The sequence below is a fragment of the Bombina bombina genome, chromosome 1 (genome assembly GCF_027579735.1).
Source record: "Bombina bombina isolate aBomBom1 chromosome 1, aBomBom1.pri, whole genome shotgun sequence".
Lineage (NCBI taxonomy): Eukaryota > Metazoa > Chordata > Amphibia > Anura > Bombinatoridae > Bombina > Bombina bombina.
The window spans coordinates 544349722-544372016 of NC_069499.1; the positions used below are offsets into that span (position 1 = coordinate 544349722).

The 22295-nt window shown below is 40.5% G+C and overlaps 1 protein-coding gene across 6 annotated transcripts in view; it reads right to left on the reverse strand.

Annotated features, from left to right (window-relative positions):
* Window positions 1-22295, reverse strand: part of NBEAL1 (neurobeachin like 1) — a 759124-nt gene that overhangs the window by 590881 nt on the left and 145948 nt on the right. For all 6 annotated transcript variants that reach the window (XM_053698681.1, XM_053698678.1, XM_053698680.1 and 3 more), the window contains exons 4-5: window positions 21838-21999; window positions 16268-16349 (exon numbers count right to left, since the gene is read on the reverse strand). In XM_053698681.1, coding sequence (XP_053554656.1) covers window positions 16268-16349; window positions 21838-21999 — 244 coding nt within the window. The remainder of the gene's footprint in view (window positions 1-16267; window positions 16350-21837; window positions 22000-22295) is intronic.

A 22295-nucleotide genomic window follows, 5' to 3' on the forward strand; every position in this document is an offset into this window, starting at 1 on the left:
GATACTCAGGACTAACTACATAACATAAGTGACATTTGGTTTGGTCTTTAATGGGCACTAAGTTCATTTAGTCGATAATTATAATATAATAGAATGAGGGGATATAAGTAGTCTCTACTAGACTCATATATAAAAACATCTGTTCATGTATATAGAACCTTTCAATATCACAAAGGTCCTTTTGAGAACATATTGCAAGGTTCGAAAGCTTCCTGTGCCATATACATTTAACAAGGGACTAGCTTGCTATGGTTCCTTATAACCTCCTCCAATTGCCTAAATGTTCTAAGAGTTTCACTATACTGCTTTATCCTATTTACTATAATTCTTAAGCTGAATAATACGTAAATCCTATCAGAGGGTCCAAGAGTGGCCCTAGATTTTCAATTATCCTCCAGCAATTGTCATTTCCGCTAGAATTTTGAGCCCAAGAGTGGCTTCAGCCAGACAGAGGAGGTGTAAAATAACCTATTGTTCATTTAATTTAATATTCTATACCATTTGAGATCCTCCCCTGGGTCATATTTCCTCACCAGGGTACAAGAGTGACCCTGCTTGGTATGGGAGGTATGACAACTCTAGTTAAAATGAGATTCCATAGTAATTTGTCCATTTACACTAGTAATTCTGCTATGAGATTGACCAAAAGGTCAAACAGAGAAGAGGTAACGACAATAAAACTGAACGAGCTGGCTTCCAAATGAACTCTCTGTTACGTGAAAATTAGAACATAACATAAGCTTACACGTATCTATCAATCAAAGCTATAAACATTTTAAAGAGTTTCAGATAAAATGCTGCCATGATTATTAAACGATATTCCATTTTAAATATTCTAAATTTGATACAATTGTACAGGTTTCGTACACCTTAAACTTGATAAGAGGCATGTGCATTTGGAGGCTTTGAATTCCTCCGAATGCGGAATAAGGCGGCAACTCGGGGTGTTCGACTCTTTTCAGAGCCGGATTAATTCTTGTGAAAGTGCAACACACAAAGATCTGCAATTTCACAAACAGAATATCGGCGCTGAAAAGAGTCGAACACCATGAGCGGCCGCTTCCTTCGCTTTCAGAGGCATCCAAAACCTCATAATTAACGTGCCTCTTGGATAATATCGTTAGGACAAGATTACGAGTGGAACACTAAATTATCGTGCGCCTGCAAACTGACAAGTGGCTGGTTATTGTTACCGCAAACTTGTGGTAGCAATTAGCACTCAGAAAATTAACCAGAGATCCGATCTCTGGTTAATTTTCTAAAAGTGCCCCAAATGCCCTCAAAATAGAGGGCATTATAGTTTTTAAATGTAACTACCAATCAGCAAGCGCTACCCAGGTGCTGAACCAAAAATGGGCTGGCTCCTAAGCTTAGATTCTTGCTTTTTCAAATAAAGATAGCAAAAGAACAAAGAAAATTTGATAATAGGAGTAAATTAGAAAGTTGTTTAAAATTGCACACACTATCTGAATCATGTAAGATAAAAAAACTGGGTTTAGTATTCCTTTAAGCACTCACTGGACTTGAATCAACTGTTTAGATAATCCTTTATTGTAATGTTTCAGGACTTCAACGTCCCTTTAGGTTTTTTCTGAAGAAGAAATGTTTAGACTCCCGAAACGTTACAATAAAGGATTGTCTACACAGTTGATTCAAGTCCTGTGAGTGCTTAATTTACTATGGCATATATATATATATATATATATATATATATATATATATATATATATATATATATATATACACACACACATACAGTAAACTCTCAGATTACCAGAACTCAAGCTACCAGAAAAAAGAAAAATGAAGAAACTTTTAAAATTAACACTAACTTTGCTCTGCAGCTTCTTTTCTCTATAATGGGCCCTCAAAGATGAAATCAAGCCCTTTTAATGCCACCAGACCCTAAATAACTGCTCTTGAAAGTTGTGAGCACAAGGCAGTCTGAGAATTAGACGTCACGCTGCCACTGGGTGCCCGGGACTGAACGAAGGCAGCATTAATATTAATTAATAATTTGTTTTTATTTACTGTTTTTAAATATTAACATCAAGTAAATAAAGTGTTTATAGTATAGTATGGGTTATAGAACCTAGTTAGGCCTATTTTTAATAGTAACTCTCAAACAACCAGAAACTACACTTATCTGGAATCAAAAGTTCAGCTCAATACTTTGTTATATATACTTTGTTGGCAATGACAGAGGTCAAACTTTTTTGTAAGTCTTCACAAGGTTGTCACACACTGTTGCTGGTATGTTGGCCCATTCCTGCATGCAGATCTCCTCTAGAGCAGTGATGTTTTGGGGCTGTCGCTGGGCAACACGGACTTTCAACTCCGTCCAAAGGTTTTCTATGGGGTTGAGATCTGGAGACTGGCTAGGCCACTCCAGGACCTTGAAATGCTTCTTACGAAGCCACTCCGTTGCCCGGGCGGTGTGTTTGGGATCATTGTCATGCTGAAAGACCCAGCCACGTTTCATCTTCAATGCCCTTGCTGATGGAAGGAGGTTTGCACTCAAAATCTCACGATACATGGCCCCATTCATTCTTTCATGTACACGGATCAGTCATCCTGTTCCCTTTGCAGAGAAACAGCCCCAAAGCATGATGTTGCCACCCCCATTCTTCACAGTAGGTATGGTGTTCTTTGGTTGCAACTCAGCATTCTCTCTCCTCCAAACACGACGAGTTGTGTTTCTACCAAACAGTTCTACTTTGGTTTCATCTGACCATATAACATTCTCCCAATCCGCTTCTGGATCATCCAAATGATCTCTAGCATACTTCAGATGGACCCGGACATGTACTGGCTTAAGCAGGGGGACACGTCTGGCACTGCAGGATCTGAGTCCCTGTCGACGTAGTGTGTTATGGATGGTAGCCTTTGTTACGTTGGTCCCAGCTCTCTGCAGGCCATTCACTAGGTCCCTCTGTGTGGTTCTGGGATGTTTGCTCACCGTTCTTGTGATCATTTTGACCCCATGGGGTGAGATCTTGCGTGGAGCCCCAGATCGAGGGAGATTATCAGTGGTCTTGTATGTCTTCCATTTTCTAATTATTGCTTCCACAGTTGATTTCTTCACACCAAGCTGCTTGCCTATTGCATATTCAGTCTTCCCAGCCTGGTGCAGGTCTACAATTTTGTTTCTGGTGTCCTTCGACAGCTCTTTGCTCTTCACCATAGTGGAGTTTGGAGTGTGACTGAGGTTGTGGACAGGTGTCTTTTATACTGATAACAAGTTCAAACAGGTGCCATTAATACAGGTAATGAGTGGAGGACCGAGGAGCCTCTTAAAGAAGATGATACAGGTCTGCTTGTTTGTAGGTGACCAAATACTTATTTTCCACCATAATATGCAAATAAATTCTTTCCAAATCAGACAATGTGATTGTCTGGATTTGTTTCCACATTTTGCCTCTCATAGTTGAGGTATACCTATGATGAAAATTACAGGCCCCTCTCATCTTCTTAAGTAGGAGAACTTGCACAATTGGTGGCTGACTAAATACTTTTTTGCCCCACTGTATATATTGCTGGAAATCGATATTTGCCCTTGAGAAAGTCAAACTGGTCACTGAAATGTAATTTATTGTGTTTTAATTGGAGCTTATGCTACACTTTATTTTCTTCTGTATATATTTATTTGGCTTTTGGACACCTGAACTCCCTGTGAGTATTTTCCAATAGTACCTTTCCCCTGTTTTATACATTCTATACCATATACACTTCCTGTTTCTCAGTGTCAGGCCTGAAGCAGTGTTGGGAGCTGTTCCTTTGGGAAACCTCTTGAGAATAAAAAGCTGATTTCCCCATTGAGACCTGCACCACTGTTCAAGTGTAGATCAATAAAGGATTGTACATATAGCTTTAGATACACTGTGGAATGTATTTATCTTTTGTTCAGCTTCCAGTATTGCAACCTAACAGGTCTGCTGCCTGGTCACCCACCCCCACCCAAAAAATAATAATTATGCTTGCCTTATAAATTATTTCATGGTGGTGAGAGTCCACAAGCCATTACTCCTGGGATTTCACTCTTGACCACTAGGAGAAGGCAAATATTCTCAACATAGTAAAAGCTTTAAATCCTTCCTGCCTCTCTGATATTCCAGTCTAATGCAAAGCCAAGAAAGGAGAAATAGAAAGGTAGAAAAGGACAAACCAGGGAAAATTAGGTGCAAATTAGAACAGACACATACATTTTGTTTTCTTTTATAAGGCGGTGAGAGTCCATGAGTTATAACTCCTGGGGTCTAATACCCAAGCTGTGCAGTCCAAAAGTAAACAGGCAGGACAAAAAGTAAAGTCACGCACCTTATGACCAGACTAAGCAGCTTGAAGGACTTTCCTGTGAAAAGCAGCCTCAAGAGGCTAAACGCGTACATATGAAAGGGATACTGACTGTAGTTCGAATCAGCATTGATCCATTAAAGAAAGATGCAAGGTCAAAGAGTATATAATGACTCCTAGGAAAGAGGCTCTTGACTAAGGAGAATAGAACTCTCTTTAAATTTACTCTTCAACAAAGCCTGCAAAAAACAAACAAACAAAAAACACAGTGAAGGTTAAGGGACATGTCCCTGCAATACCTGTGTCAGGATAGTAATAAACTCCAGTAGGAGAATTACATTCACTGCTTAAGTACTTTAATAACCCCTCTAAAAAATTCAGGGTTACTGGGGGGGAAAATGGGTCTTACATATGAAAGGGAGCACTTGTTCACGGAGAATCTTGAGCACCTCAATTCTTCACTTTCTCCTTGCAGAGTCAAAGATAAGACTGGAATATCAGAGAGGTGGGAAGTATTAAATGCTCTTGGTATGTTGAGAATATTTGCCTCCTCCTAGTGGTCAGTAGTTGAATCCCAGGAATAATGGCTTTTGGACTCTCACCACCTTATGAAAAAAAATGCTTACCTGACAAATGTATTTATTTCCGGATATAGAGAGTCCACGACATCATCAATTACTAGTGGGAATATCTCTCCTGGCCAGCAGGAGGAGGCAAAGAGCAGAACAGCAGAGCTGTTAAGTGTCGCTTCCTACCCACAATCCCCAGTCATTCGACCAAAAGGAAAATGGAAAAATAAATAACACAAAGGTATAGATGTGCCTGAGGTTTAGTAAAAAATAAACCTTCTTAAATAAAGGGCGGGGTCGTGGACTCTCCATATCCGGAAATAAATTTATCAGGTAAGCATAAATTTTGTTTTCTTTCCTAAGATATGGAGAGTCCACGACATCATCAATTACTAGTGGGAACCAATACCCAAGCTAGAGGACACAGATGATTAGGGAGGGATAACAAGACAGGCAGACCTATACAGAAGGCACCACCGCTTGAAGAACCTTTCTCCCAAAAGAAGCCTCAACCGGGGCAAAAACATCAAATTTGTTACATTTGGAAAAAATATGCAGAGAGGACCAAGTTGCAGTCTTGCAAATCTGTTCCACAGAAGCTTCAATTTTGAAAGCCCAAGAAGAGGAGACAGCCCTTGTGGAATGAGCCATAATTCTCTCAGCAGACTTCTGACCAGTAGTCTCATAAGCAAAACGAAATATACTTCTCAACCAAAAGGAAAGAGAAGTAGCAGTAGCCTACTGACCTTTATGCTTTCCAGAGAAACAAACAACAGGACAGAGGACAGGCAAAAATCCTTAGTCCTTAGTTAATTAAAGGTTGCCCACACCAATTCTAAGTTTGCCCATACCCATAAAGCACTAGCACAGGGGCGGTCCTCAGAATGAGGAATTTCTGGCGCCCAAACACAGCCATTTGATTGGAGACTAACCCCTATAAAGGTCCTGTTTACTCACCAGTTTATACAGTCGACATATAAATGGTGAGATAATTTCTGATACTCTAAGCAAGTATTTTATATTGTTCTTAGTATTGTTTTCATTCTTTTCACAGGTTTTTTTATATATTTTTTATGGGATTCTAAGCAAGTTACTTTTTCTTGTTCACTCAAACTCCATCATAGGATGTACCACTTCATCTTGTAGTTTGTGTTTACACTATTTTTTTTATATATTTTTTCACATTTTTTCACTTTGAATTTTCTTATTTTTTCAACACTTTTTGGATTCACATTGATTGTTTTCAGCACACTGAACACTTTATCCCTCCAGGATACACAGTTATATATTATTTTTTTTGGATATATCCACCCGATTGTTTCACCATTGGACATTCATCTATAATTATTTTGAATAGTATTTTTCTACCCTTATTGTATTGACTTTGTTTTTACTGTATCAGATACAACTTTTATCTGGACACTATATTAGTTTTGCTCTTATCCATTATGTTTTAATCTATATTACTGTGTTCACTGTTGATTGTTTTATGTACACATGGATCCATGTTTTTTAATTAATTATTTTCTTGTCTACTAGACCATGTATTAAATATTTATAGTGTAATAAATATATATATTTTTAGAAAAAAATACTAGTTAACTGTTCTATATCACCTCTGCCTTTGGCGCTCACTCCAAAACTTCACACTGTACCACTACCTCAAGGTTGACTAGGCACCCTTTCTGGAGAGAGCAGTAGGTGCACACTACTAGCGCCAGACCCACGCACTTCTTCTTTTTCTACATAGAGAAGGAACAACAAGTTTATAAAAATTTCTAACTGAAACTGCGTCAGGTAGAAAACCCAATTTAGTATGAAGAACCCGCCTTATCATCATGAAAAAAAGGGAAATGCGTATCACACTGCAAAGCCGAGAGTTCCGAGACTCTCCGAGCAGAAAAGATAGCAATAGGAAACAAAACCTTCCAAGATAACAATTTGTCATCTATGGAATGCAATGGCTCAAAGGAAGCCTGCTGCAAAACTTTAAAAAACATAATTTATGTAAGAACTTACCTGATAAATTCATTTCTTTCATATTAGCAAGAGTCCATGAGCTAGTGACGTATGGGATATACATTCCTACCAGGAGGGGCAAAGTTTCCCAAACCTCAAAATGCCTACAAATACACCCCTCACCACACCCACAAATCAGTTTAACGAATAGCCAAGAAGTGGGGTGATAAGAAAAAAGTGCGAAAGCATAAAAAATAAGGAATTGGAATAATTGTGCTTTATACAAAAAAATCATAACCACCACAAAAAGGGTGGGCCTCATGGACTCTTGCTAATATGAAAGAAATGAATTTATCAGGTAAGTTCTTACATAAATTATGTTTTCTTTCATGTAATTAGCAAGAGTCCATGAGCTAGTGACGTATGGGATAATGACTACCCAAGATGTGGATCTTTCCACGCAAGAGTCACTAGAGAGGGAGGGATAAAATAAAGACAGCCAATTCCGCTGAAAAATAATCCACACCCAAAATAAAGTTTACATTTTATAATGAAAAAAACTAAAATTATAAGCAGAAGATTCAAACTGAAACAGCTGCCTGAAGTACTTTTCTACCAAAAACTGCTTCAGAAGAAGAAAACACATCAAAATGGTAGAATTTAGTAAAAGTATGCAAAGAAGACCAAGTTGCTGCTTTGCAATTCTGATCAACCGAAGCTTCATTCCTAAACGCCCAGGAAGTAGAAACTGACCTAGTAGAATGAGCTGTAATCCTTTGAGGCGGAGTTTTACCCGACTCGACATAAGCATGATGAATTAAAGATTTCAACCAAGATGCCAAAGAAATGGCAGAGGCCTTCTGACCTTTCCTAGAACCGGAAAAGATAACAAATAGACTAGAAGTCTTTCGGAAATTCTTAGTAGCTTCAACATAATATTTCAAAGCTCTAACTACATCCAAAGAATGCAATGATTTCTCCTTAGAATTCTTAGGATTAGGCCATAATGAAGGAACCACAATTTCTCTACTAATGTTGTTGGAATTCACAACCTTAGGTAAAAATTTAAAAGAAGTTCGTAACACCGCCTTATCCTGGTGAAAAATCAGAAAAGGAGACTCACAAGAAAGAGCAGATAATTCAGAAACTCTTCTGGCAGAAGAGATGGCCAAAAGGAACAAAACTTTCCAAGAAAGTAATTTAATGTCCAATGAATGCATAGGTTCAAACGGAGGAGCTTGAAGAGCCCCCAGAACCAAATTCAAACTCCAAGGAGGAGAAATTGACTTAATAACAGGTTTTATACGAACCAAAGCTTGTACAAAACAATGAATATCAGGAAGATTAGCAATCTTTCTGTGAAAAAGAACAGAAAGAGCAGAGATTTGTCCTTTCAAGGAACTTGCAGACAAACCTTTATCCAAACCATCCTGAAGAAACTGTAAAAATCTCGGAATTCTAAAAGAATGCCAGGAAAAATGATGAGAAAGACACCAAGAAATATAAGTCTTCCAGACTCTATAATATATCTCCCTAGATACAGATTTACGAGCCTGTAACATAGTATTAATCACAGAGTCAGAGAAACCTCTTTGACTAAGAATCAAGCGTTCAATCTCCATACCTTTAAATTTAAGGATTTGAGATCCTGATGGAAAAAAGGACCTTGCGACAGAAGGTCTGGTCTTAACGGAAGAGTCCACGGTTGGCAAGAGGCCATCCGGACAAGATCCGCATACCAAAACCTGTGAGGCCATGCTGGAGCTACCAGCAGAACAAACGAGCATTCCTTCAGAATCTTGGAGATCACTCTTGGAAGAAGAACTAGAGGCGGAAAGATATAGGCAGGATGATACTTCCAAGGAAGTGACAATGCATATACTGCTTCCGCTTGAGGATCCCTGGATCTGGACAGATACCTGGGAAGTTTCTTGTTTAGATGAGAGGCCATCAGATCTATTTCTGGAAGTCCCCACATTTGAACAATCTGAAGAAAAACCTCTGGGTGAAGAGACCATTCGCCCGGATGCAATGTTTGGCGACTGAGATAATCCGCTTCCCAATTGTCTATACCTGGGATATGAACCGCAGAAACTAGACAGGAGCTGGATTCCGCCCAAACCAGAATTCGAGATACTTCTTTCATAGCCAGAGGGCTGTGAGTCCCTCCTTGATGATTGATGTATGCCACAGTTGTGACATTGTCTGTCTGAAAACAAATGAACGATTCTCTCTTTAGAAGAGGCCAAGACTGAAGAGCTCTGAAAATTGGACGGAGTTCCAAAATATTGATCGGTAATCTCACCTCCTGAGATTCCCAAACCCCTTGTGCCGTCAGAGACCCCCACACAGCTCCCCAACCTGTAAGACTTGCATCTGTTGAAATTACAGTCCAGGTCGGAAGAACAAAAGAAGCCCCCTGAACTAAACGATGGTGATCTGTCCACCACGTCAGAGAGTGTCGAACAATCGGTTTTAAAGATATTAATTGAGATATCTTTGTGTAATCCCTGCACCACTGGTTCAGCATACAGAGCTGAAGAGGTCGCATGTGAAAACGAGCAAAGGGGATCGCGTCCGATGCAGCAGTCATAAGACCTAGAATTTCCATGCATAAGGCTACCGAAGGGAATGATTGTGACTGAAGGTTTCGACAAGCTGATATCAATTTTAGACGTCTCTTGTCTGTCAAAGATAGAGTCATGGACACTGAATCTATCTGGAAACCCAAAAAGGTTACCCTTGTCTGAGGAATCAATGAACTTTTTAGTATATTGATCCTCCAACCATGATCTTGAGATTCTGCTAAATGTGAAGACTGAGCAAGTACCAAGATATCGTCCAAATAAGGAAATACCACAATACCCTGTTCTCTGATTACAGACAGAAGGGCACAGAGAACCTTTGTAAAAATTCTTGGAGCTGTTGCTAGGCCAAACGGCAGAGCCACAAACTGGTAATGCTTTTCTAGGAAAGAGAATCTCAGAAACTGATAGTGATCTGGATGAATCGGAATATGCAGATATGCATCCTGTAAATCTATTGTAGACATATAATGCCCTTGCTGAACAAAAGGCAGGATAGTCCTTACAGTTACCATTTTGAATGTTGGTATCCTTACATAACGATTCAATATTTTTAGATCCAGAACAGGTCTGAAGGAATTCTCCTTCTTTGGTACAATGAAGAGATTTGAATAAAACCCCAGCCCCTGTTCCAGAACTGGAACTGGCATAATTACTCCAGCCAACTCTAGATCTGAAACACATTTCAGAAATGCTTGAGCCTTCGCTGGATTTACTGGGACACGGCAAAGAAAAAATCTCTTTACAGGAGGCCTTATCTTGAAGCCAATTCTGTACCCTTCTGAAACAATGTTCTGAATCCAAAGATTGTGAACGGAATTGATCCAAATTTCTTTGAAAAAACATAATCTGCCCCCTATCAGCTGAGCTGGAATGAGGGCCGCACCTTCATGTGGACTTTGGAGCTGGCTTTGATTTTCTAAAAGGCTTGGATTTATTCCAGACTGGAGATGGTTTCCAAACTGATACCGCTCCTGAGGATGAAGGATCAGGCTTTTGTTCCTTGTTGTGACGAAAGGAACGAAAACGATTATTAGACCTGAATTTACCTTTAGATTTTTTATCCTGTGGTAAAAAAGTTCCTTTCCCTCCAGTAACAGATAATAGAATCCAACTGAGAACCAAATAATTTATTACCCTGGAAAGAAAGGGAAAGCAGAGAAGACTTAGAAGACATATCAGCATTCCAAGTTTTAAGCCATAAAGCTCTTCTAGCTAAAATAGCTAGAGACATATACCTGACATCAACTCTAATGATATCAAAGATGGCATCACAAATAAAATTATTAGCATGTTGAAGAAGAATAATAATGCTATGAGAATTATGATCTGTTACTTGTTGCGCTAAAGCTTCCAACCAAAAAGTTGAAGCTGCAGCAACATCCGCCAAAGATATAGCAGGTCTAAGAAGATTACCTGAACACAAGTAAGCTTTTCTTAGAAAGGATTCAATTTTCCTATCTAAAGGATCCTTAAAGGAAGTACCATCTGCCGTAGGAATAGTAGTACGCTTAGCAAGAGTAGAGACAGCCCCATCAACCTTAGGGATTTTGTCCCAAAACTCTAATCTGTCAGATGGCACAGGATATAATTGCTTAAAACGTTTAGAAGGAGTAAATGAATTACCCAAATTATTCCATTCCCTGGAAATTACTTCAGAAATAGCACCAGGAACACGAAAAACTTCTGGAATAACTACAGGAGATTTAAAAACCTTATCTAAACATTTAGATTTAGTATCAAGAGGACCAGAATCCTCAATTTCTAATGCAATTAGGACTTCTTTAAGTAAAGAACAAATAAATTCCATTTTAAATAAATATGAAGATTTATCAGCATCAACCTCTGAGACAGAATCCTCTGAACCAGAAGAACCATTATCAGAATCAGAATGATGATGTTCATTTAAAAATTCATCTGAACAATGAGAAGTTTTAAAAGACTTTTTACGTTTACTAGAAGGAGGAATAACAGACATAGCCTTCTTAATGGATTTAGAAACAAAATCTCTTATGTTATCAGGAACACTCTGAGTATTAGATGTTGACGGAACAGCAACAGGTAATGTAACTTTACTAAAGGAAATATTATCTGCATTAACAAGTTTGTCATGACATTCAATACAAACAACAGCTGGAGGAACAGCTACCAAAAGTTTACAGCAGATACACTTAGCTTTGGTAGCTCCAGCACCAGGCAGCGATTTTCCAGAAGTATCTTCTGACTCAGTTTCAACGTGGGACATCTTGCAATATGTAATAGAAAAAACAACATATAAAGCAAAATTGATCAAATTCCTTAAATGACAGTTTCAGGAATGGGGAAAAAATGCCAGTGAACAAGCTTCTAGCAACCAGAAGCAATAAATAATGAGACTTAAATAATGTGGAGACAAAAGTGACGCCCATATTTTTTTTAGCGCCAAATAAGACGCCCACATTATTTGGCGCCTAAATGCTTTTGGCGCCAAAAATGACGCCACATCCGGAACGCCAACACTTTTGGTGCAAAAGAACGTCAAAAATGACGCAACTTCCGGCGACACGTATGACGCCGGAAAAAGAAAAAAAATTTGCGCCAAAAAAATCCGCGCCAAGAATGACGCAATAAAATGAAGCATTTTCAGCCCCCGCGAGCCTAACAGCCCACAGGGAATGTCAAATTTTAAGGTAAGAAAAAAATTGATTGATTCAAATGCATTATCCCAAATATGAAACTGACTGTCTGAAATAAGGAATGTTGAACATCCTGAGTCAAGGCAAATAAATGTTTGAATACATATATTTAGAACTTTATAAAAAATTGCCCAACCATAGCTTAGAGTGTCACAGAAAATAAGACTTACTTACCCCAGGACACTCATCTACATGTTGTAGAAAGCCAAACCAGTACTGAAACGAAAATCAGCAGAGGTAATGGTAAATATATAAGAGTATATTGTCGATCTGAAAAGGGAGGTAAGAGATGAATCTCTACGACCGATAACAGAGAACCTATGAAATAGACCCCGTAGAAGGAGATCATTGAATTCAAATAGGCAATACTCTCCTCACATCCCTCTGACATTCACTGCACGCTGAGAGGAAAACCGGGCTCCAACCTGCTGCGGAGCGCATATCAACGTAGAATCTAGCACAAACTTACTTCACCACCTCCATAGGAGGCAAAGTTTGTAAAAACTGATTTGTGGGTGTGGTGAGGGGTGTATTTGTAGGCATTTTGAGGTTTGGGAAACTTTGCCCCTCCTGGTAGGAATGTATATCCCATACGTCACTAGCCTCTTGCTAATTACATGAAAGAAACAAGGTGAAGGCTCCAAGGAGGAGCAACGGTTTAAACACAGGCCTGATTCTGACCAGGGCCTGACAAAAAGATTAAACATATGGAACATCCGCCAGACGCTTGAGTAACAAAATAGATCATGCAGAAATCTGACCCTTCAGAGAACTGACTGGCAATCCCCTTTCCAGACCTTCCTGGAGAAGAAACAAAATCCTAGGAATCCTAACCCTACTCCAAGAGTAGCCTTGGATTCACACCAATAAAGGTATTACCGCCATACCTTATGGTAATTTTTTCTAGAAACAGGCTTGTAAACCTGAATCATGGTCTCAATGACCGACTCAGATAAACCACGCTTAGAAAGAACTAAGTGTTCAATCTCCAAGCAGTCAGCTTCAGAGAAACGAGATCTGGATGAAGGAAAAGACCCTAAATTAGAGGGACCTTCCTCAAAAGGAAACCTCCAAGGTGGAAGAGATTACATCTTCACTAGGTCTGCATACCAGATCCTGCGAGGCTATGCAGGAGCTATTAGAATTACTGATGCTCTCTCCTGTTTGATACGAGCAATGACTCGTGGAAGGAGAGCAAACGGAGGAAACAGATATGCCAGACTGAAATCCCAAGGAACCACCAGAGCATCTAGCAGGGCAGCCTGCGGATCTCTTGACCTTGAACCGTACCTTGGAAGCTTGGTGTTCTGCCGAGACTCCATAGGATCTAACTCCGGCACCGCCATTTGAGGGTTAAACTGAAGAAAACCTCCGGATGGAAAAAACACTCTCCGGGATGAAATGTCTGTCTGCTCAGGAATCCGCTTCCCAGTTGTCCACTCCTGGAATGCGGATAGCAGATAGACAATAATTGGGAGCTTCCTCCCACTGAACAATCCGAGTCAGCTCCTTCATGGATAAGGAACTCCGAGTTCCTCCCTGGTGGTTGATGAAAACCTCTGAGGAGATATTGTCTGACTGGAACCTGATAAACTGGGCTAAGGACAACTGAGGCCAAGCCATCAGAACATTGTAAATCTCTCTCAACTCCAAGATGTTTATGAGGAGAGCAGACTCCTCCCGAGTCCATAGTCCTTGTGCCCTTAATAAGTCCCATACTGCTCCCCAGCCCAGCAGGCTGGCATCCGTGGTCACAATCACCCAGGAAGGTCTTCAGAAGCATGTGCCCCAAGACAGATGCTCCTGAGAAAACCACCACAGAAGATAGTCTCTTGTCGACTGATCAGGATCTATCCTCTAAGACAGATCCGAAAGGACCCCGTTCCATTGTCTGAGCATGTATAATTGCAGAGCTCTCAAATGGAATTGAGCAAAGGGAATGATGTCCATGGAAGCGACCATCAGACCAATTACCTCCATCCATTAAGCCACTGATGGCCAAACAGCAGACTGTAGAGAGAGGTAAAAGGAGAGAATTTTGGATTTTCTGACCTCCATCAGAATTTTTTTTTTATAGATAGAGAAGCTATTATAGTCCCCAAGATAATCGCCCTTGTAGCTGGAACAAGGGAACTCCTTTCCAAATTCACTTTCCATCCGTGGGAACGTAGAAAAGATAACAATATCACATTATGAGAGTTTGCTTGTTGAAAAGATGGCGCCTGAACCAGAATGTCGTAGCAGTAGGGTGCCATTTCAATTCCCTGGGGCCTGATCACTACTAAGAGAGCCCCCAGAATCTTTGAGAAAATCCTGGGAACTGTGGCAAGGCCAAACGGAAGAACCACAAACTGAAAGACTGAAAAAACTGGGCCCATGATGATACGCATCCTTCAGGTCTATGTTCATCATGAACAGACCCTCTAGAACCAAAGGAAGAATGGATTTCATTTTGAAGAACGGTAATCTGAGAAACTTGTTGAATAGAATCCTAGGCCCTGTTCCCTTACTGGAAGTGGAACTATCACTCCCAGGAAGGAATGTCCTGAACACAGTTCAAGAATGCCTCTCTTCTTACCTGGACTGCAGATAATCTTGAGAGGAGAAATCTGCCCCTGGGAGGAAAACATTTGAATTCTATTTAAAAATTACTATCCCAAGGATCTGGGACATCTCGTAACCATATCCAACCCCGGATCGGGGCAAACCAACATGCTGATTCAGACTCAGCTGCGGGTTTCTTAGACTGCTTCCCCCTGGTTCAAGATTGATTGGGTTTCCAAGAAATCTGGGCTGATTTATTTTATTTTATCTATTCTGCTTGACTTGTGGTAAAAAAAAACTTTTCCACCAGAAATATCAGAAATCATTTCTGCCAGACCAGGTCCAAACAAGGTCCTACCCTTGAAAGGAAGCGCCAGAAGGTTGGACTTAAAGGTAAAATCAGCTGACCAAGATTAGCCTACAGCTAGCACAGCGAAGCCAGATCTCTTGGCTCCAGGTGTAAAAACTAGCATCAGAAATAAAGGAATTGGATAGCTTGAGAGCCTTAATTCTGTCTTGGATCTCCTCCAAAGGCGTCTCTACCAAACTTGAATTAGACAAGGCGTCGCACCAAATAGGATGCCGCACTTGACATAGTCGCAAAACAAACTGTAGGTTGCCCTCGAAGATCTTGAGTTTAACATACATCTTCATCAAATAAGGTTTATTGCGATGTGGGGGGTTTTGCGGTTTAGGGGTTAATAATGTAATTAGGTTCATTGAGATGTGGGTGGTTGACGGTTAAGGGATTAAGGGGTTAATTACTTTATTATTTTGCGATGTATGGGTTTGCGGTGTATGTGTTAATACTTCGTGTGGGAAGTTCGGGTTTTTTCTTGTTATACTTTGCGCAGGCAGTGGGGTTTTTTTGTAATGATCCGTTTGCCTTTGCTGCATCCCGGTGGATTCCGAAAATGGCAGGGTGCCAACATTCCATTGAGGATGCGTGCGCAACTGCCGACGGACATTACAAAAGCAATTATAGTATAGATTCTCCAGTTTTGCACAACCAACACGGTTATAATAATATACTTTCTATCTCTGTGATTACCTTGTACTGAAACCAGTGCAGACTGCCCCCTTATTGTTTGACAGACTTGCATTTTAGCCAATCAGTGCTGACTCCACAGGAGTGAGAACAATGTTATCTATAAGGCACACATGAACTAGTGCTGTATAACTGTCGAAATGCGCTGAGATAAAAGATAGCCTTCAAAAGCTTAGAAATTGGAATATGAGCCTACCTATAATGTAGCTTTCAACAAAGAATACCAAGAGTGCAAAGCAAATGTGATGATAAAAGTAAATTGGAAAGTTTTTTTAAAATTATTAGATTATTTAATACTGTTCCTACCTGGTCTCAGCAGGAGAGATTATATAAGAAGCACAGACTTTTAAATTTAGGATACCAAATTCACAACATGGTGATGTCCATTGCTTTATAAATGCTAAAACTTTGCACTTATTTCTTCAGCAACTAATATAATTCAAACATATATGCATATTATTATCAGACTAATGTTTGCTTTGAATGCATCCTTATATCTAGCATTTATTTAGTGTTTAATGTCCATTTAAGTATTATAAGGGGACCTTGAATACATGATACATTTTAGAATGTGGTAAATATTAAATGGTTTACCTGCTGGACATAGAGTGTTGTTATTGTGATCACATGGTTGATGTAGGAACAGCTCCCAATCTCCTCAACATTGGACAGATTTCTGTAACAGTACATAGCAGGATGATTTTCAAACAACATTTTATACTCGCGTTGTATGTTTTTCAGTATTACAAAAAAAAAAAAAACATAATTTATGCTTACCTGATAAATTTATTTCTCTTGTAGTGTAGTCAGTCCACGGGTCATCCATTACTTATGGGATTATATCTCTTCCCCAACAGGAAGTTGCAAGAGGATCACCCAAGCAGATCTGCTATATAGCTCCTCCCCTCACATGTCATATCCAGTCATTCGACCGAAACAAGACGAGAAAGGAGAAACCATAGGGTGCAGTGGTGACTGAAGTTTAATTAAAATTTAGAACTGCCTTAAAAGACAGGGCGGGCCGTGGACTGACTACACTACAAGAGAAATACATTTATCAGGTAAGCATAAATTATGTTTTCTCTTGTTAAGTGTAGTCAGTCCACGGGTCATCCATTACTTATGGGATACCAATACCAAAGCTAAAGTACACGGATGAAGGGAGGGACAAGGCAGGAACTTTAAACGGAGGGAACCACTGCCTGAAGTACCTTTCTCCCAAAAATAGCCTCCGAAGAAGCAAAAGTGTCAAATTTGTAAAATTTTGAAAAAGTGTGAAGTGAAGACCAAGTTGCAGCCTTGCAAATCTGTTCAACAGAGGCCTCATTTTTAATGGCCCAGGTGGAAGCCACAGCTCTAGTAGAATGAGCTGTAATTCTTTCAGGAGGCTGCTGTCCAGCAGTCTCATAGGCTAAACGTATTATGCTACGAAGCCAAAAGGAGAGAGAGGTAGCCGAAGCCTTTTGACCTCTCCTCTGTCCAGAGTAAACGACAAACAGGGAAGAAGTTTGACGAAAATCTTTAGTTGCCTGCAAATAGAACTTCAGGGCACGGACTACGTCCAGATTATGTAAAAGTCGTTCCTTCTTTGAAGAAGGGTTAGGACACAAAGATGGAACAACAATCTCTTGATTGATATTCCTGTTAGAAACTACCTTAGGTAAGAACCCAGGTTTAGTACGCAGAACTACCTTGTCTGAATGAAAAATCAGATAAGGAGAATCACTATGTAAGGCAGATAACTCAGAGACTCTTCGAGCCGAGGAAATAGCCATCAAAAACAGAACTTTCCAAGATAACAGCTTGATATCAATGGAATGAAGGGGTTCAAATGGAACGCCTTGCAGAACGTTAAGAACTAAGTTTAAGCTCCACGGCGGAGCAACAGTTTTAAACACAGGCTTAATCCTAGCCAAAGCCTGACAAAAAGCCTGAACGTCTGGAACTTCTGCCAGACGCTTGTGTAGAAGAATAGACAGAGCAGAAATCTGTCCCTTTAACGAACTAGCGGATAAGCCCCTTTTCTAAACCCTCTTGTAGAAAAGACAATATCCTAGGAATCCTAACCTTACTCCATGAGTAACTCTTGGATTCGCACCAATATAAGTGCTGAGTCCACGATCCCTGAGCCTTCAGGGAATTCCAGACTGCGCCCCAACCTAGAAGGCTGGCGTCTGTTGTTACAATCGTCCAATCTGGCCTGCGAAAGGTCATCCCCTTGGACAGATGGGGCCGAGAAAGCCACCATAGAAGAGATTCTCTGGTCTCTTGATCCAGATTTAGCCGAGGGGACAAATATGAGTAATCCCCATTCCACTGACTTAGCATGCACAATTGCAGCGGTCTGAGATGCAGGCGCGCAAATGGTACTATGTCCATTGCCGCTACCATTAAGCCGATTACTTCCATGCACTGAGCTACTGACGGGTGTGGAATGGAATGAAGGGCACGGCAAGCATTTAGAAGTTTTGATAACCTGGCCTCCGTCAGGTAAATTCTCATCTCTACAGAATCTATAAGAGTCCCTAGGAAGGGAACCCTTGTAAGTGGTAATAGAGAACTCTTTTCCACGTTCACCTTCCACCCATGCGACCTCAGAAATGCCAGAACTATCTCTGTATGAGACTTGGAAGTTTGAAAACTTGACGCTTGTATCAGAATGTCGTCTAGGTACGGAGCCACCGCTATGCCTCGCGGTCTTAGTACCGCCAGAAGTGAGCCCAGAACCTTTGTAAAGATTCTTGGAGCCGTAGCTAACCCGAAGGGAAGAGCTACAAACTGGTAATGCCTGTCTAGGAAGGCAAATCTTAGGTACCGATAATGATCCTTGTGAATCGGTATGTGAAGGTAGGCATCCTTTAAGTCCACTGTGGTCATGTACTGACCCTCTTGGATCATGGGTAGGATGGTTCGAATAGTTTCCATTTTGAATGATGGAACTCTTAGGAATTTGTTTAGGATTTTTAAGTCCAAGATTGGTCTGAAGGTTCCCTCTTTTTTGGGAACCACAAATAGATTTGAATAGAATCCTTGCCCGTGTTCCGTCCGCGGAACTGGGTGGATCACCCCCATTAGTAAGAGGTCTTGTACACAGCGTAAAAACGCCTCTTTCTTTATTTGGTTTGCTGATAACCTTAAAAGATGAAATCTCCCTTGTGGAGGAGAAGCTTTGAAGTCCAGAAGATATCCCTGAGATATGATCTCCAACGCCCAGGGATCCTGGACATCTCTTGCCCAAGCCTGGGCAAAGAGAGAAAGTCTGCCCCCCACTAGATCCGTTTCCGGATAGGGGGCCCTCTCTTCATGCTGTCTTAGGGGCAGCAGCAGGTTTTCTGGCCTGCTTGCCCTTGTTCCAGGACTGGTAAGTTTTCCAGCCCTGTCTGTAACAAGCAACAGCTCCTTCCTGTTTTGGAGCGGAGGAAGTTGATGCTGCTCCTGCCTTGAGGTTACGAAAGGCACGAAAATTAGACTGTTTGGCCTTTGATTTGGCCCTGTCCTGAGGCAGAGCATGGCCCTTACCTCCCGTAATGTCAGCGATAATTTCTTTCAAGCCGGGCCCGAATAAGGTCTGCCCTTTGAAAGGAATATTAAGCAATTTAGATTAAGAAGTCACGTCAGCTGACCAGGATTTAAGCCATAGCGCTCTGCGCGCTTGGATGGCGAATCCGGAGTTCTTAGCCGTAAGTTTGGTTAAATGTACGACGGCATCAGAAACAAATGCGTTAGCTAGCTTAAGTGCTTTAAGCTTGTTCATAATTTCATCCAATGGAGCTGTGCGAATGGCCTCTTCCAGAGACTCAAACCAGAATGCCGCCGCAGCAGTGACAGGCGCAATGCATGCAAGGGGCTATAAAATAAAACCTTGTTGAACAAACATTTTCTTAAGGTAACCTTCTAATTTTGTATCCATTGGATCTGAAAAGGCACAACTATCCTCCACCGGGATAGTGGTACGCTTAGCCAAAGTAGAAACTGCTCCCTCCACCTTAGGGACCGTCTGCCATAAGTCCCGTGTGGTGGCGTCTATTGGAAACATTTTCCTAAATATAGGAGGGTGGGAAAAGGGCACACCAGGTCTATCCCACTCCTTGCTAATAATTTCTGTAAGCCTCTTAGGTATAGGAAAACCGTCAGTACACACCGGTACCGCATAGTATCTATCCAGCCTACATAATTTCTCTGGAATTGCAACCGTGTTACAATCATTCAGAGCCGCTAATACCTCCCCTAGCAATACGCGGAGGTTCTCAAGCTTAAATTTAAAATTAGAAATCTCTGAATCCAGTCTCCCTGGATCAGATCCGTCACCCACAGAATGAAGCTCTCCGTCCTCATGTTCTGCAAATTGTGACGCAGTATCGGACATGGCTCTCCCATCATCAGCGCGCTCTGTCCTTAACCCAGAGCAATCGCGCTTGCCTCTTAATTCTGGCAATTTAGATAATACTTCTGTCATAACAGTAGCCATGTCTTGCAAAGTGATTTGTATGGGCCTCTCTGATGTACTTGGTGCCACAATATCACGCACCTCCTGAGCGGGAGGCGAAGGTACTGACACGTGAGGAGAGTTAGTCGGCATAACTTCCCCCTCGTTGTCTGGTGATAATTTCTTTACATGTAAAGATTGACTTTTATTTAAACTGACATCAATGCATTTAGTACACAAATTTCTATGGGGCTCCACATAGGCCTTCAAACATAGTGAACAAAGAGATTCATCTGTGTCAGACATGTTTAAACAGACTAGCAATGAGACTAGCAAGCTTGGAAAATACTTTCAACTAAATTTACAAGCAATATAAAAAACGCTACTGCGCCTTTAAGAAGCACAAAAAGCTGTCACAGTTGAAATAACAATGAACCAAATTAGTTATAGCAACCAAATTTTCACAGTAAATGTATTAAGTTAGCAAAGGATTGCACCCACCAGCAAATGGATGATTAACCCCTTAATACCCAAAAACGGATAACAATTTAATAATTAACGTTTTTATCACAGTCAAACACACTGTCACAGGTCTGCTGTGACTGATTACCTCCCTCAAAATGAATTTTGAAGACCCCTGAGCTCTCTAGAGACGTCCTGGATCATGGAGGATGAAGTAGGAAGATTGTAACTGAAATTTTACTACGCAAAAAAAGCGCTAAAATAGGCCCCTCCCACTCATATTACAACAGTGGGGAAGCTCAGTTAACCGTTTCTATGCAGAAACAAAAGTTAGCCATGTGGTAAAAATCATGCCCCAATAAGTTTTATCACCAAGTACCTCACAAAAAACGATTAACATGCCAGTAAACGTTTTGAACATACATTTTAAAAGTTATGAAGTGTTATTAATAAGCCTGCTACCAGTCGCTGTTACTGCAGTTAGGGCTCATACATTACTTCAGTATTAACAGTATTTTCTGAGTCAAATTCCATTCCCTAGAAAAATACTTCAGTGTACACACACTCATCAGCCTAATACCAGTCGCTACCACTGCATTTAAAGCTGAACTTACATTACATTGGTATCAGCAGTATTTTCTCAGTCAATTCCATTGCTTAGAAAAATAATTTACTGCACATACCTCGTTTGCAGGGGGGCCCTGCATGCTATTCCCCTTTTCTGAAGTTACCTCACTCCTCAGAATGTGCGAGAACAGCCAGTGGATCTTAGTTACGTCTGCTAAGATCATAGAAAACGCAGGCAGATTCTTCTTCTAATGCTGCCTGAGAAACAAACAGCACACTCCGGTGCAATTTAAAATAACAAACTTTTGATTGAAGAAATAAACTAAGTTTAAAAACACCACAGACCTCTCACAACGACCTATCTTTAGTTAGGTTGCAAGAGAATGACTGGATATGACATGTGAGGGGAGGAGCTATATAGCAGATCTGCTTGGGTGATCCTCTTGCAACTTCCTGTTGGGGAAGAGATATAATCCCATAAGTAATGGATGACCCGTGGACTGACTACACTTAACAAGAGAAATCTTATTGTGAATTAACATTTTTGTATTTATTAATAATTAATATCTTAAGCTCTGTAGTCTATTTTTGATAAGATGTACTCTTCGAGTAAGACATTGCTTGCACACAAGAGCCACGCAGACGATTCCAGCACTAGATGTTCTCTTATATAAGACTCAGCCAATAGTACCATACATATAACAAATACCTGCAAATGATGATGAAAAATTTGACAAGCAAGAGTGCGAGAGCCTGCTGCTTCTCCTCTAAACCATCAGCTGTCTTTTGTACGCAATGTAGCAGCTGAATCCTAAGGACAGGCATTATATGGTCTGGAAGTAGTGATAATCCTGGTGGTTCATCATCAACCCTTAAAGAAAGCACAAATGTTATCTAAATAAATGGTGCCCACAGCAATATAAAAAATGTTACACCAAACATTTTCTACTATAATTGCAACACACCAGATAACCTGTTATGATCAATCATAAGGGGGTGGGCTATGCCTATATGATGTGCCTGAGTAAATTGTGGTTATGTTTAAGGCTCATATTTATGCTTACACAGTTAAAAACACGCAGATGCATACCAAATATATCTTTGCATGAGCAAAATGTTTTAAAATAACATTCGGCTAGATTTAGAGTTTTGTCGGTAAAAAGCCGC